The following is a 17,323-nucleotide window of genomic DNA, read 5'->3' on the forward strand; positions in this document are numbered from 1 at the left end:
AGTGTTCCCCATTCCCTTCTTGTACCTCTGACACTGTAGTTACCATTGGCAGGTTTTGGTGCACCATATCAATTGTTATGTATAGAGTGCTGGGGGGGGGGGGGGGGGGGGCAATGTAAAACTTGCATCGGGGCCCACAGCTACTTAGCTACGCCACTGAGCATAAGGGTGCAAAAACCAGACTAGATTTCCATCATTTCATTGCAATCATGTTGTAGGGCACATGGCCGCGCCAAATGAAGAGACTGATCAGGCAGAAGTTAAAGGACCCCTATTGCGAAACATCTACTTATTAGAAGTCCATTTCTCCAAGAGATAAATGCACTATAAAAATTGACTTTTCTCATAGGTTTATGTCGATTAACCTCCTTAGCGGTAACCCCGACTCATGGTAGCTGCCGGGAGGTTACTGCAGAGTATAGCACACAGCAGGCATTTCAACTCACCTCTCTATCATGAGAACACAAGGCAATCTCGCTATAAGGTTACAACGCCACCCGAAGGACAGAGGGAGAACTGCAGCGCTGGATCCCAGGGAGGCTGCTGCCGGCTATCTGGGGGCAGGATTTTTTTCCTTGCTTTTAGGGCTCATTCACGCTACAAGAGCTTTTCTAAGCGCTTTGTGATTTTAAAAGCTCCTGCTAATTTTATCCCATGTGTGTGTTCACACCGGAGTAATGTGATTTTGTAATCATCCCTCATAGCATTGCATTAGCAAAAGCTTTTAAAATCTCTAGCGCTTAAAAAGCTCTAGTAGTGTAAATCAGCCTTACGGTCTTAAAAAAAACAACAACAAAAAAAAAAGCTGGCCGGCTCAGCCAGTCGTGGGCTACTACTATCCCCTCATGGGGGTAGACTAGTCCAATGGCGCAGTTGTGACATCACATGGAAGCCTGATGAATGGAGATGCTCTCTGATGAAGCGATTCACCAGGCAGACATCTGGCAGAGTGGGCTATTCCCATACTGGATTCTCAGCAGAGGAAGTAATTATCAGTCGCTCTGGCAAAGTTTGATCTAGCGGGTTTCTGAAACTTTAGACAGCTTTGGCCAGCAAAAAAACAAAAACCACAAACTCATCTTGTGCCCGGCAGGTTCAAGGGGTCAAAATTGCTCAGCCAACTACCCACACACAGCCTAATGGTAGCCACTAATGATCCAATCATTTTTCATCCAATCTTACCTTTTCTATGTAATATAAGGGACTGCCTATAGTATCCATTCACTATATATTCACTCATTTTACTCTTCTACTACATAGATTTGGTAAGATTAGATGAAAGGTTGGATCATTAGTGGCCACCATAAGACTTCTGCAGCAATGCAGAGGTTAGAGTAAGGAGGATCTCACAAGGAAGCAGGCCTGCACATACACCCCCAGAAAGTGTAGTCCACCTGAGGAAATAAGGGAATGCCTTTTGAAGTTTGCCAGCAATCACAGTTGAATGGCAGTATTTGTAGCAACACCTGTCAATGCTTGACAAGCGATGGTGTCACTCCATGGGAGAAAACCGAGACATGTGTCTGAGCATAGCTGTACTCAGATGCTACTCCGTGGGGGTGGGGAAAGTGTGGGTGCCTGTCCACCAAGAGCAGCTGACAGGCGGTGCATTCATCGACTTTAGCTACCTTTCTGAAATAGGTGCTCCCCCCCCCTCTACAGTAAATCTGACCTAGTAAGACAGCCAACATGGAAGGTCAGGTTATCTCGCTTCTTACCAGTTTGCCCCTCTGTGAAAGGCCAGAGTCCCCTCCTATCCTGCCGAGGAGATTGAGCTCACTCTCGCCATGCCGGGATAGGTAGATTGAGCGCGGCGTTACATGGATGTTCATGAGGTAGTAAACCGCCCGGCTCTGCACGTGATCCTGCACTCGGTTCACCAGGTAGCGGCTCCCAACGTTAAAAATCTTAATGTAAGATAGAGAGCTGGAAACACAATCAGCAGGGTGAGGCTGTTAGTAGAGTCTGACTATTTGTGCCCATACACTGTACAATAAAAACATTTGATTTTCGCATTTGGCCAAAATTATGCCACTGCATATGGCAGTGTGAAGCAAAGGTCCCTGCATAGTAGTGTCAGGCAGGAGTAATAGGGCACAGATAGTAATAGGAACAGTGTTCTCCCCAGAATTTTTTTCCAGCCGGGTGGCATGACAAACTAGTCGGGTGTCATGAAAAAGTAGCCGGGTGGGGCGAGATGAGATAATGCAGGGCCAGTGCTTCTGTGCCCAACTCTGCTTACAGCATAGGAGGAGGTGAGCCGATAACAGCCGGGTGCTCACCAAAACTAGCCGGGTGGAGCACCCGCCTAAAAGAGCCTGGGGAGAACACTGAGGAGTGCCTCACTTCTGACAGATTCAGATCCAGCTGGCTGCTGCCCAGTCCTCATGGTAGAGACTGCCTGGTGTGGCACAGAATACAAATAGCAGCCCTTAGCAAATATGTGAGACTTTTGCTGAATAGAAAACAAAAATCAGAAGAGTGTCTGTATTCAGCACTAGGTTACAGTAAAATAAGTTTGAAAAATTAACAATTTTTTTTCCCCGCACCTCCTCATCTCAATTCCATTTAGCTACGGTTGGTCAATGAGTTACAAATACTTTGAGTTGATGCAGGATTAGGCAAATATGCACCTTCAAAATGGACCATTCGAATGCCATCTTGGTGGGATTTACCATCCCTACTTTCAATACAGCATGCAGTTAGGTAACTATTAGCCAAGTGGGTTTTCTAAAAGCAATGGCCACATTATCAAGAGGCTTATCTCCAAACACGGAAGTGGACATAATTGCAGTTATAGGGCTAGGGAGGGAGAGAACATGCATACTACTAAAACGGGTTTGCAATAATGTTATATATTATTCTTTATATAGCGCCAACATATTCCGCAGCACTGTACAAAACACAGTAAGACAACACAGGGAACACAGGTACAACCAAAAATATACAGCAGAATCTCAAGCAGCACAAATCTTGCAACAAAAACCGTAAACATTAGGAGGATGACCCTACCCTTGCGAGCTTACAATCTAAAGGGTAGTGGGAGACGCACTCTCCTGTAGTTTTGAGAAACGAATGCTGGGCATACGCAGCTCGTTTTATATTATCAATCAAGCCGCTGATGGCTCGATTGATAATATTCAACCTGTCCGATCCCCGCGGCGGGTCGATACCAACGCTCGATCCCCCCGGGGGCGGACAATGGAAGAAATGAAGCGCAGATTAGGAAGTGCCCGCGGGGACGAGCGGGAATCGATCCGCGCGGACGAGCGGGGATGCGCCGGCATCAGGCCAGTGGCTCAATTCCGGCGCATAAAAGTGCCGTGTATGCCCAGCATAAGGCCCCGCTAGTGAAGCACTCTATGCCTTTTAAAGGATTACTGTACTTCTAATGCAAATGCCAAATCAGCCTACAACGGCTTCCTACTCATTTTGGAATTCTAATCCCTTAGGATTTTGTCCCTCTGTTAATGGAAAGTGTCTGATAATATTAGGCAGCCAATGTCTGTACACTACACATCCATGCGGTTGCTGCAAGCAGTTACCAGCTCAACCATTCAAACTGCGTCCATAACTGGGTTTCTAAGCAAAACTCCTCTGTGAGCCAGTTCCAATATCTGACCACCCATATATAGGTAAGGTGTGAGGACTAGCTTACAGCACTCTATCAATAAGAAAGGTTAGCACAACTGGTTCACACACCTGACGTACAGGTATAAAGCATAACAAATGGGTGCAAAAAGTCTGTAAACCGGACTAAATGAATAGCCCTACATAAGAAATATAAAATGACTTGCACACCAACAACGGAGTAACGCAGTAACAGAGCGACGGTAACTAAGTAATGTACTTCCTGTCCATCAGGGAATAAGTCACTGAGCGGGGGCGGAGGTTATACAGCATGTTACCTTGTTGGCGTACTCTGCTGCAAGGAAAAATACATGGGGCAATAGTGCGGCGCAGCCATCCTGCCATGGGTTCTCCTGCCACATGGCAATTGCACAAGTGTGAAACCAGCCTGAATGTGCTCGGCTTCTCAATTTTTACTTTACATTGCTGTCCTGCCAGGCAAGTCTAAATGTAGTGGAAATGGAGCCCAACACCCCACCGATCCATCATCATTCTTGCCTTAAGTACTCCTCAAGAACAAATGCTTCCCCCATATCGCATTGGAGATTCTGTAATGGAGGGGACTTGAAATTCCTGCATTAGATACATAACTACAGAGCTCTGAGACTCACCTGTCTAGGTCATCATGTAGCGGCTCATAAGTCACCTGGTAACATTCAATTCTCTTCAGGAAATCTTCCACCACCTTCTCCCGGTCACAGTCCATATAGTCTGGGCTGGATAGCTTCACTTGCTACAATAGAGAGGCAGCATTCACAGAAGGTCCTCTACTCCCATCATGTCTGACCACTACCAGGCCATAAGGACTTACCATTATGTTCTCAGCAATGATATCTGGGTCATCACAGATGGACTCTATGAAGAACACCTTGAATTATAGAGATAGGAAAAAAATAAGTTTTGGTTCAACTTTGTCCATACAGGTTTTAAAAAGCCAAATAGGATTTCAAACAGATCTAGAAAGAGCCAACGGAGACAAGATCATACAATCATACATACATACATACATCGCTCTCTGAAAACCTTTAGTTTCCTTTCAGCATCAACATTTTCTATGAGATACTGTGCTACAAAATACTCTCACAACTGTGGGCCATTCATTGCAAACAAAGATTTGTTAATTTGCGCACACAAAAGTGATTTGCCTAACAAATTAATTCAAGCCCATGTTGCAAAAATGAGTACACCCCAATTATATAGTCTTGATGGCATCATAACTTCAATAATGTACTGCTCTATACTGAAGGAGAAGATGCTGCCATCACTCCGTGCACTTGGTCGTCGTGCACTTTTCCAAAACGACAATGATCCAAAACACACATCTAAAGGGTGAAGGTGATTGAATGGCTAAGTAGGTCTCCTGACCTGAACCAAATCAGACAACCGTGGGGAATTCTGAAGCGACAAGTTGAGCATCACTCTCCATCCAGCATCCGGGCTCTAAAAGGTTATTCTTGAAGAATGGAAAGAGATAGATGTTGCAATATGTCGCCAACTTGTTCATTCCATGCCTAGAAGACTTGGTGCTGTCCTTAGAAATCACAGTGGTCATACAAAATACTAGATGTAGTAGTTTGTTGTGGGGTGCATTTTATTTTTTGCTTCAATCAATTTGAAGCAAACTGAAGATTTTGTGATCCAAGTTATATTATTAACATAGTCCATACGGGTTCAAGCCCAGTAGAGCTGGAGCCATTTTCCCAGCATAGAGCATATCTCCTGACCCGACTTAAGGCCCATACACGTCGGACTTTTGCGAACGACGGGTCGTTTGAACGTCCCGTCGTTCAGTCGTCCGCACGCGAAATCGGGTGTGTGTACAGACTGTCGTTCGAATGATAAGACTGAGTTTGAGCGATCCGCCGGGCGGATCGCTTAAACTCAGTCTTATCACCCGAACAACAGTCTGTACACACGCCCGATTTCGCGTGCAGACGACTGAATGACAGGACGTTCAAACGACCCGTCGTTCGCAAAAGTCCGACGTGTGTATGGGCCTTAACACCATCCCCCTGCTGCAATGTGAAAGTCCTGTGTGTGTATAGTAAGGATAAATAAACTAAGGTGGCAAATTTCCTTAGTTGTCAATACACCTCTGTTAATACAGATAAAAACAATTGCATAGGCAAAGATGTCATTGTGCAATAGTATGCATAGGTCAAGCAGAAGCACAACTATCTTATGGTCACACCTTCTAGAGTCTTATCTGCTTCTACTTCAAAGGAGGACTTGTCCACAGATACACGTTCCTTTTATTAGTAGTATGAGCTCACATTCCCATCACATTGACGGTCGAACAGATAATTTCCAACAGGTCCAATCTGATTCTCAATTGTTTTACTGATTGATTTTGTATAAAAGAGATTGGAAAAAGTTAAAAAAGAGCAGTCAGCAATCAGATCAGACCTGTTGGAAATCCATTCGAGACATCTGACAGGAAATTGCACGTTACGTACCAGGCATTAGGGTCCATTAGCACTACTGTGGAATCTGCAGCATTTCCTCGCATGCAATTGAAATGGGGAAACTGCTTATTCTGTCAATATGCTTGCTGTCCGAATCACATGCTGCAGCTTTCTATCACAGCATGCATCCAATAGGCCCCAAGCTGAGGTCTAAGGTTAAGCTTGGCTGTACACCAGTCATAATAATAATAATTAAAACAAAACCAAAAACAAATGCAAGTTTAATCGATCAATTTTACAACCAACTAAAAACCAACACTGCAGATCTATTGAACCATATTAGGCCTCAATATCGAGTGATACCTGAATGTATGGTCACACTGCAAACAAGCTTAGTGAACTGCAAATCATGATCTCTCACAGAACGTACATAATAGACACCTCAAAATTTTGATTGCCTTTCAAACCGGTCAGCTTTTTTGTTTTTAACTGGGCCTAGAACAGTGATCTGCAAACTTGGCTCTCCAGCTGTTAAGGAACTACAAGTCCCGCAATGCATTTGCCTTTATGAATCTTGATGGTGCTGTCAGACTCCTGCAATGCATTGTGGGACTTGTAGTTCCTCAACAGCTGGAGAGCCAAGTTTGCAGATAACTGGCCTAGAACATGGCAGGGACATTAGACTGTGATCCTTCAGAAATGAGGGATATCTTGTAAGCTCCTTTATGAACCTTTTTGGAGGAGCAACAAGTGTCCTGAGGAGCTAGAGAAATCTTGCCAACCATTACATGTCCAAATCAGTAAATCCGTAGCAGCTGGACACCAGCTCTCTCCACTACTATATGTGAGGTCTAATTCCATTGGCATAAAAATGAACATAAATCTTGTACTAAGTAAAAGTTGATTGAGTAGTTTCACACTGTGCACGTTACATTGCTCATCTTGAAAAATGGGATCCCAACGCAACTGTATTGAAAAGTTGCATTACTAGTATGATGCAGCGCAGATAGTACATAGAAGTATGCTTCATGGCAGCTGTAATACATATCGCCCCAAATGGGGAAAGAAGAAAAAAAAAAAAAAACAGCAAGATGTGCATCATTGTGATAATCAGATCCAAGACTAGTGGCTACAGGTTTTTTTTTTATTTGCAAAAGTACCTTCAGCCACTAAAAAACAGGGAATGCTTGCTGTCCATGTGGCCAGGATCAAAACCAATAGCTCAATATTATAAGTATGGTTTGCAGAGTCAGCGATTTCCATCACTGTTCCAGGGTTTTTCCTGGTGTCTACAAGCATGTGCAGCTAATGGTTCTTTCCAAGCAAACAGGCATTTTTGAAAACCTGGGAGTGTTTCAAGAGTTCCCCTTTACTTGGCAAAATACATTTTAACCACTTATTTCTTCCCGGTCTCCAATTTACAGCTGACAAATATTTGCCAGTGACCAGCAGTAGATAGGTTTCTGCTATATAGATAACTAGAAGGGGTGGAGGGAATCTTATCTCCAGCTGGCAATGTGCTTATTCATTAAAGACCCAGAAGGGTCATGACCTTTATCAGGCGGAGCAGACACAATCATGCAATCCTGGTACAAGTAAAGCCTCATCTACACAGTACAATTTTCCATCAGATGGACCGGTGATCTGATAAGAAACTGCATTGTGTGTAGACGTCCAAATGGTTTCTGATCAATTTTGCATTGATAAGTACCCCAAATCTATTGCAAAATCTATCGCAGACCGGTTGGAAGTTATCCAATAGATCAGTCAATCTGATGGAAAATTGTAACGTGTAGATGAGACTTAAGGGCTGGTGCACAATGGCCAGCTGCTTCTATTTCCAAGACCTGTGCACAAAGGCCGGGAGCTGTACTTCCACTGAAGGACTACATCTCCCGGCATGCTTTGCAGTGACAGAGCAAACAACTTCCACACCAATGCTGCAGGCTACATTCACAGTGGGACGTTGCATTGTAATGTGGCGTTAAAGTCACAACTCAGCATTACAACGCAACAAAAAGGTGGTAAAGCACATTGGGTACAGTACAGCATACAGGCAATGAAAAGTATGCTTTCCTGTACCTGGTAACGTGTGTGTTTGCAGGTAAGGTACTGCAGCAATGCGACGCTAACATTGCACTGTAAACGTCCCATAGGCTTATCATTGCAGTGCGGTAAGCTGCGTTACACAGTAAGACTTTATAACTCAGCTCTGCAATGTCCCACTGTGAATAAGCCCTCAAACTTTCAGCTGTGTCTCCCTGGCTGGCTGGATAGTGTACTGGTTGAGGGCTCTGCCTCTGACATAGGAGACTAGGGCTCGAATTTTAGCTCTTCCTGTTCAGTAAGCCTAGTCTTGGGCAAGACTCCCCAACACTGCTACTGCCTACTGATCGCGCCCCTAGTGGTTGCAGCTCTGGCGCTTTTGAATCCGCCAGGAGAAAAAGCACAATATAAATGTCATTTGTCTTGTCTCTGGAGAAGATGCATGCCAGCATGAAGATGGGAGGGGGAGGCTAGGGAGCATGCAAGTGATGCTCAAATCATCAGGTATAGTTTTGAACAAATGATTCACTAATCTAGACAGTGAAAAAGTCCACGTCAGAGACAAAAACAAAAGTTGGAGGGAAGCAGGTTTTTTTTTGCCCCAACTGATCAATCTCCATGCTAGCCAGCGAATCATGTAAACACAACATCTTGGTCTTCAGTAAAAGCTGTACCTTGTAACCGCGCTCCTTGGCAAATTGCAGAATCATGGACCTCCTTTCTCTTGTCGTGTTGGTGGCATCAAACACCTAAAAAAATAAGCCAGGAAAAAGCCAAGCCGTTACACTTTCAATATAAAAACAGATCTCGCAGTTCTGGCATACTCTGTCTCCACTGAAGACAGCAGTACAAGATTGCTCCTCTACTCCTACTGTTGTCCAGTACCACAAATCCATAGCCACATTATGCTGGAAATACACTAAGATTCTGAGCCATTTAGATGGCTCGATAGATAATTTCCGACATGCCTGATCTCACGCCCGATCGTTTCTGCGCTCTATTCTGCATGGAGGATAATGGGGAAAAAAAATGAATGGAAGATGAGACAACTACAGAATCGAGCACGGAAAACGATCGGGCACAGAATCGAGCAGCAAAAATCGACCGTTTATTCCCAGAATTAGGTCTTAGTAAATGCAATCTCTTGTGTAGGGATTTTCAATGCGGTACAAATAATTCTGAGAGGATGCATGGTTATGTAAATTTGGCTTGCAAATTTATGAAGCTTGAAATGGACCAAATACATTCCACCTAGGTGGGATTAGCCAAAGCTATATAAAATGTGCATAATCCTCTCAATTCAGAACGATTTATATCTCAAGGACAACCCTACTCTATTCCCAAACTCACAATGTAATTTGGTACACAAAGTAATTTGGTAAAGTATTGCAAAGTGAGTGAACCAATTGAAATTCCACCACAGCTAGCTTTGTATCACAAGTGGCAGGCCAAGCTGGGAGGCCATCAACAAAAATTCCTGCCCTTTTCCAATCAACTTTGGATTAATAATGCAATCACTATCAAATGACAAGCATTAGATCTTCAGTCTAATTCAATGTATTAAATTTAGAGTCTCGAAAATAAATGCCCCATTCGAGGGCTCCAGTGCTGAATGCCATTGAAGAAAAGTTCTGTCTACATAATACTCCAGTAGTCTCCACACCCAAAAAAAACAACCGAAGTGCATAAAGAGCCCTAGTGGTCTGATGCATCTTCCATGGCTATTCAAACTACCACTTCTGGTCAGGAACTACGCTAAAATTACTCTAGTGGGCCAGAGCCATTATTGATCAGGGTTGTGGGATCGCAAATGTTCACAAAAAGTGCTATGCTTATGAAAATCAATGCAGGTGAGCACACAGGAGGAATTGTGATTAGGCAAATCACAATCACTGGTGCTGTATCTCGTGGAGCTATTGAGCTTCAAAAAAAAGAAAACAGGAGCGCTGTAAAATCATTTTGTATAAAAGCAACGTTGCATTTTGATGCAACTTTAAAATCGCAACGCAAATTGCAACGCAATGCCCCCAAAAAGTCGAAACGCACCTTAATGCCCAGTTACAGTCGCGCACAGTAGAGCATACAGGCAATGAAAATATGCTTCTAAGTCATTACTGAGCATGTGCAAACAGTCCAACGCAGTTAACGCTGTATAACGCACTGACCATCTGATTACATAAAAAACAAACAAAAAAACACGATGCCACCAAGTGCATGCCCGACCAACAACTTGACCAATTTTGACTTGAAATTGGTCGCATTAGTTGTACATGCTGCAAGATGTAAGGCCAACTTGCTCGATCGGGTGCACAGCGCTAAAGGCGAGGGATATTGGGCGGAGCGATGAACCCCCCAGCGCTGTTACCGGTGTGTGTATGTAATGTGTAAATGTGCATTTATACATTACCTGTCCTGTGTCGTGGTGTCTGTCAGTCTTCTGCCCCTCTTCAATTACTCTCATACACACTGCCGGCACATAGCACGCTGGCACATGACATCACACGTGCCACGCCGGCAGCATGTATGCGGAGAATTGTAGAGGGGTGGAAGACGGACGGCCACTGCCACACAGGACAGGTAAGGAATAGATGCACATTACAGCACATTTATACATCACAACACACACGTGAGGCGGAAGATGCGGCAATTGATCGGGAATCGGCCTGCGGTATATGGGCAGCTGACAAATCTCTCTCTGATCAGATGCGGTTAAAGAGGGATTTGTCTCTTGGTCGAATCTGCCCATACATCGTTAGATGTATGGCTAGCTTAGACTAGAAGACATTTTCTCATTACCAGCTTTGCGCAATGCCTGGAGTCGCTTTGTGCCTGCATTGCCAAGTAGGCTTGGGCATGTGTGCCATAACACTTCTCTCAAAACTTCTTGACAATGGAATGACCTCAAGAGCTAATAAAGCAGTGAAATACAAAACATTTGCATAGGATGCCCTTGGTGGCTTCAAACTGCCACACATTACAAAACAAACAATGGGGCTCTTGAATAGGACAGCCTAAGGGGTGATGCTATCACACCCATTTACTACAAAGCCAATGATCTATAATTGCTGCATTCTTCTTGGAGAATAGGGATGACCCTTAAACCAGACTGTCCAACTCAATCTTGAAGTGGCAAAGCCTGCTGAAGTCCATTCAGACCTTTGACCAGGCATCAACAGTCTCTAGAAAGTAAAGCCATGATTGATGGAACAGGCATTAGAATAAAACCAGTGCATGGGTGGGTAGAGCATAAGCATTTATATATTAAAGGAAAGCACCTAGTTTGATTGTGCATTGAATGTGACAGTGTGTGGCTACCAGTCTTTGGTGGCTAGATGGATGGTGTACATTTCCTGCAGAGTGGGGAGTCAAGGGGTTGTGGGCTCATCTTGAAAAAATCCAAACCACCAATTGCAATCTCCCCGAAGCTGGGTCTAGCACAGGAGGTACCCTTGGTCAAACCCACCTGCAGACTGTTTACCAAAATTACTACAATTGTTGCTGCACAGTTTGAAATGCAAGTTTGGGTAACTTTCCCAACATACTTCAGGTTTGGGGCAGAGGAACGACAGAGCGGCATGTGGTCATGTGTTGGAATGTAGTTATCAAATCATCAGCCGCCTCAGCAAGCATTTGTACGAGGCATAAAGTGAACCAAAGACTAAGCACACTCATAATAGATAGATAGATAGATAGATAGGACACACCTACCCTGCTCTCCGTTTCATCCTTCACTGCTCAGCCTGCTTGTTAACAGCCCTGATAAATACCCCAACTGAGCATTCAGTCTGGCTTTGCTCAGGGATCATTATAGCGGAGTTTGTCTTCTCTGTCTTTTCAAGCCCAAGCCTGCCCCCTACTGGCTCTACTATAATGACTCAGCTATAATTATTCCTGAGCACAGCCAGACTCAATGCTCAGTTGGGGATTTTATCAGGGCTGATAACAAGCAGGCTGAGCAGTGAAAAATGAAAGAGCAGGGTAGGTGTTTTTTTCTAATGTTCCCACAGATATATATGGTAAAATACAGGAGGGTACTTTGCCTCTGGTTCACTTCAAGCAAGTACAGGGGGGGAAAAAAAACAAAACAAAAAAAACATAAAAAGTGGAAACTAAACAGCATTGCTGATAGGATTAATAGATTTGATTCCAATAGTGACATTTCCTCATACAATCCGTGTGAACATGCATGTACAGAATTCTTTTTTTTTTGTAAAGCGAGAAAAGAACTGTTAAAGGCATGTAAACTTACAGCTACATGTCCCTCCTCTCTTGACAGGTAGGTGTGGACATCCATTAGCGCATTGATTGCACACTGCCTGCAAAGCAACATGGCTTACATCAGATAGGAGGTCACAGAATTCAACCACACAATAAAGCCCTATAGAAAGACAAGCAAGCCCAACTACAGGCACACTTTGGCAATCTCCATTTTTGCCATAGTATTCTAGCATAACTTTAAGAGAAGCAGTCATGTACAAGAATCTGGTGTGTCTTGGAATTCATTATCATCAAGTTTCAAGGAACATGTCCTATTCCAAGCTGTATTCAGCTTGCATTAACAAATGACCTCTAAAAATGGTGTGATCTGTAAAAGTGAAAGCAGAAGATTTGCCATTAATCCTTGCAATATAGAGCTGAACTGGATGGACTGGTTTCTCAGCATGAACAACTCAACTCCAGTTTTTCAGGTGGCAGAACTGGTTTTGTGTTTTTAGAAGCTGCCTAACCTGCTTGGCACAAATAATGCCTTTTAAAGGTAACCTGGAGTGAGATGAATATGGAGGCCGACATACTAACTTAAATACCAGTTGCAGATCCTCTGCTTCTAATACTTTTAGCCACAGCCCCTGAACAGGCATGCAGATCAGGTGCTCTGACTGAAGTCAGACTGGATTAGCCACATGCTTGTTTCAGGGTTTTGACTCCGACACTACCTATGCCAGAAGATCGACAGGACTGCCAGGCAACTTGAGCTGTTTAAAAGGAAATATGGCAACCTTTGCATCACTCTTTGTGTACACTTTAGGAAATCATTGCATTTTAGGTGTGTTTACTTCTGGAAAAAAGGGTCTGTCGAAGCTCTGGCTGTGGCGGCAACGTGAGCTGGAAGTGACCAAATTGGTAGCTGCTGGGCTGGGGGCAGGCGGAAGCTACGCAGGTGGGGATGGCCAGAGCGCAGGGGGTTTATTAAATGCGCAACTACACAAGAGAACAGATAACAGCTGTATATAGTACACACAGAAGAGAACCTGTATTGTATACAAACAGTCTAAACTGACTTTCGTATTTTCATGGCTTCTTGGTTGTCGGCACGGAAAAACTGGTAGTTCTTGTACTTCTGTGTAGCTTCACGGCGATACTGTCCAACGTTGAACACTGCATACAACAGAGAGAAACAACATGTGGGACAAGGCAAACAAGTTCATGTAGAGTTGGCAGGTCAAATGATAATTTCCAAGAAATGTACTCGTGCAACGTTCTGTCATCCAGGATCACAGCAAACACACAGATCAAAGGCTACTGTGCAGAATCATGAAGACTGCAAGGCCACAGAACCTGCAGTGACTGAACATGGTAATACTGAAGGTCATTGCTCACTCCCACATGAATGGTAAATGCACCACATAAACCAAGTAGCTGGAGAACTGGAGTTTCCTCATCTCTAAGGCCTCTTTCAGATGGGAGGCTGCACTGAGCGCTTGCCAAGCAGTTCAGCATGCTTTCGGCCTCCCACCCAGGGCCGGCGCTACCATAGAGGCAAAGTGGGCAATTGCCCCAGGGCCTCAGAACTTGTAGGGGCCCCCAGTGGCTACAAGAGGAAATTTTTTTTTCTCAAATCGACCTTATAGTTTGAGAAAATCTATTTTAAAGTTTAGAAGGAAAAAAAAAAAATACACATTTAAAAACCTGCCGACTTTAACGGTTAATAGCAAATCCACCTTAAATGCTAGAAACCCCAAATTTGCAGGGTATGTTAGGAGATCATTGGGAATAAGAGGAAAAAACAATTTTTCAAAAAGACCTTATAGTTTGAGAAAATCGTTTTCTAAGTTTTGAAGGAAAAAAGTACACTTTTAAATGCTGTAAATGTCACTTTTAGTAGCAAACCTAACGGTAGTGTAATTTTACATGTATCAAAAGAAAATGCAATACATTTCCTGACGGGGTTTCCAGGGGGTCCATACGCAGCCGCAGTGCTTTGGCCAGGGATCGTTGTTGATACAGCCGCAATATGGCTGTATGAAGATCCCTGGCATTTTTTCCTATTTTCCCCCCAAAAAATTTTTATGTTTAGAGTGTGGGAATTTTTTAAAATAAAAATTATGTGGGGTCCCCCCTCCTGAAACTTTAACCCCTTGTCCCCCATGCAGGCTGGGGTTGCCAGAATGTGGAGCTCCGACCGATTGGGGCTTCAGACCCTGACTATACCAGCTGCAAAAAAGGTCCCTTTTTGTTCCGGGGTATCTGTTGGGGGGCCCCCCAGGTTTATTTTGCCCTGGGGCCCCATTGTTGCTTAAACCGGCCCTGCTCCCACCAGTGCAATTCGGGTGAAATTTAAATGCAGACAAAGTGCAGCATTAGTAACACCACATGTACCAAGTGCCAACACGAAGTGGTGTTACAGGAGGGCAGAGGACCGGGACTCCATTTAGAGGGAGGGCTAATTAGGTGGTTTCAGGTGCACAGTTATACTGTCCGGGGCGCATAAGGGTAATTCGTAGTTCATTAATTACTCCTCCCTCTGAGTTGCTACGACTATGAGGAGGAATAGTATTTAGCACCACCGGAGATGTGAGTGGCATAAGGGCGAGCAGTCATTTGGCTCACCCTGCACCCAGCTCACCAGCGGCGTACATATACGTACATCCACCTGTCTAGTGCTGGTACCGCGCCCTAGGCCAGTGCAGGAGAATTCATGGCCTGTGAGCTGCCGGTCTGAGAGGTGCCTAAAGCTGGCCATACGCTAATAGATTGCCAGCCTTTGAGGCAAAAACGAACAACCCCTCTGATTGGACTCTGAAGTCAGAGACCGATTCCTACCAAGGATTGATTGCATATACCTTCTGTTTCAAAAGGAAAAAAACTTGTACTGTGTAATGCAAGTGCTCTGTCCTTGTTAGGAGATTTTCCATCCTTTCAGATCGATTTTTTGGGGGATCAAAATGTATCCTTTTCTGAAGATGTTGGGACATAGATTTCTGGCAGATTCACACAGTGATTGAATCTGCCAGGAATTGAACAAAACAACAAAAACAAACCCCCAACCTATGAGTGTGCAGCAACCTTAACCCTTAATTTTATGACTGCAAGCAAAAAAAAACAAAAAAAACAAAAACAAAAACAAATAAACCACACACACACAAACAGTCATTCCATTAAGAATTCAACAGGAACAACTATAAATTTAGAGAGGTTTTTTTTCTCAGCTCCAACAAGTTCCCAGAAGCAAAACTCTGAACAGCTTTCAAGAGGTCACCTGTTGTAGTCAGTTGGTCATCTGACCAATTATTCCACCTAATGGAGAACCATAATGCTTTTGAGGAACAGACAGACATTGCCACGGCGAATTACTGGTACTTCAGGTCTTTGGGGTGAGGGGTGTAAAAACACTTCATTTACAAGCAAAACATGGAGGGGGAAGATTTTATGCTTCATGGAAGATTTACAGAATTACCAGCTCCGGATAAAGGAAATATGGGGATATTTAAAGAGGGTTCAGGACATTCCAAGACATTTTAGATAAGACCACTCTCCAGGAGGAGATGGCACTTTGTGGGTGCTACACATCAAGAGGTGAGCAGGTTCAGCAATCTTCATAAGGAGGGTAAAGGAAAAGATGTAACAAACCGCTCACTGTAGGCCATTGGCTCCCTCGTCATCCTTCCGGCCAACTCTGTTCCTCTGCTGACCTCCCCGGTAGTCGAGGACTACTGCCCATGCGCGACCCTGGCCTTGTGCATCCTTGGTCGTGCTCCAATAGCAGGGAGCAGTCTGTGCCTGCCCAGTTAAGTAAGTCTTGTAACTGCGCAGGTGCAGAATGCTCTCAGCTACGGGAGCGCGACTAAGGCCATTGCATTGCCAGCCGAGAGGGACTGGCCCAGTCTAGGACTTTACCAGATACTCCTAATGTTTACTGTTTTTGTCACAATATTTGTGCTGCTTGGAACTCTGTTGTACATTTTGTTAGTGTATCTATGTTCCCCTTGTCTTATTGCGCTTTGTAAAGCGCTGTGGAATAGGTTGGCGCTATAATAATAATAATAATAATAATAATAATAGAGCAGCCCAGGAGCACCGCAACGGAGCCCATGGCCCACAGGGGGCTGGAGTGAGCCCCAGGTAAATATAAAGGCTTTTATTTATTAGATCTCAGGCACATTTAAGGACAGTCACTTTCAGGTAAGATAAGGGTGTAATGCAATCTGCAGCCCTGCTTACTAAGAAGCTACGGAAGGAGAACTGAAAGTCAGACAGATCTTATCACAACATTTCCAGAGAGTTGCGGGTTTAATGAACAAATGATTACAAAACAGACAACTCTTTTAAAGTGTCCAGTGTTATGCTGGGAATACACGTTACGTTTTGCGCATTCGAGTCGGTGCGCAATTAGCTATTCGATTCTCCTGCTCGATTCTCTTATCTTACACTCACTTTTCTTATCTTTTAAAAGAATCGAGCGGAACCTCGGACATGTCGGAATTTTATCATGGAAGGCATCTATCGGAACGATTCTTAGCAAAAACGTACCGTGTATTCCCAGCATTACTCTTGTGTACCAGAATGCTGGATGAAGCATGCAATCCTCTATAGGTGCATAAATACAGCCCTGATTTAGAATCCAAGCCATTTTAATCAAAATGCACTGAACGTATTAGCAATCCACTTAATATTTGGATGCAAACCAGGAAATAAAATCCTGGTGCAGCAGTTGACTGTTGCTGAGCTACTTTCTGAAGACTTGAAGTTGCTGCTCACTTCCTCCCCAAGTGATGATGATCTGGTCACTAGATTAGTCCCTTGGCTTGATGCAGTACCACATGCCTAGATATGCAGCTTCTCTACCACTCTGGCCACAAGCAAACAAGCAAGAGCAGGAATGAAAAATCTGCTGTGTTTCAATGTCCTTCACTCACACCTGTGGTCCTAAAGGCAATCAGCAATTAAGCTAAATACTGCACCTGACTATTGCACTACTGCCAGCTACCAGGCCATCAAGATCCTGTGTCCTGTCATTCAGCAGT

At 44.1% G+C, this 17,323-nt stretch overlaps 1 protein-coding gene across 3 annotated transcripts in view; it reads right to left on the reverse strand.

Moving 5' to 3' along the window:
• PFKFB1 (6-phosphofructo-2-kinase/fructose-2,6-biphosphatase 1) overlaps positions 1 to 17,323 on the reverse strand; it is a 103,032-nt gene that overhangs the window by 12,198 nt on the left and 73,511 nt on the right. For all 3 annotated transcript variants that reach the window (XM_068248331.1, XM_068248332.1, XM_068248329.1), the window contains exons 3-8: positions 13,361 to 13,457; positions 12,331 to 12,397; positions 8,756 to 8,830; positions 4,442 to 4,498; positions 4,242 to 4,363; positions 1,719 to 1,926 (exon numbers count right to left, since the gene is read on the reverse strand). In XM_068248331.1, the coding sequence (XP_068104432.1) occupies positions 1,719 to 1,926; positions 4,242 to 4,363; positions 4,442 to 4,498; positions 8,756 to 8,830; positions 12,331 to 12,397; positions 13,361 to 13,457 (626 nt within the window). The remainder of the gene's footprint in view (positions 1 to 1,718; positions 1,927 to 4,241; positions 4,364 to 4,441; positions 4,499 to 8,755; positions 8,831 to 12,330; positions 12,398 to 13,360; positions 13,458 to 17,323) is intronic.

The sequence above is a fragment of the Hyperolius riggenbachi genome, chromosome 8 (assembly GCF_040937935.1).
Source record: "Hyperolius riggenbachi isolate aHypRig1 chromosome 8, aHypRig1.pri, whole genome shotgun sequence".
In the NCBI taxonomy this organism is placed as follows: Eukaryota; Metazoa; Chordata; class Amphibia; order Anura; family Hyperoliidae; genus Hyperolius; species Hyperolius riggenbachi.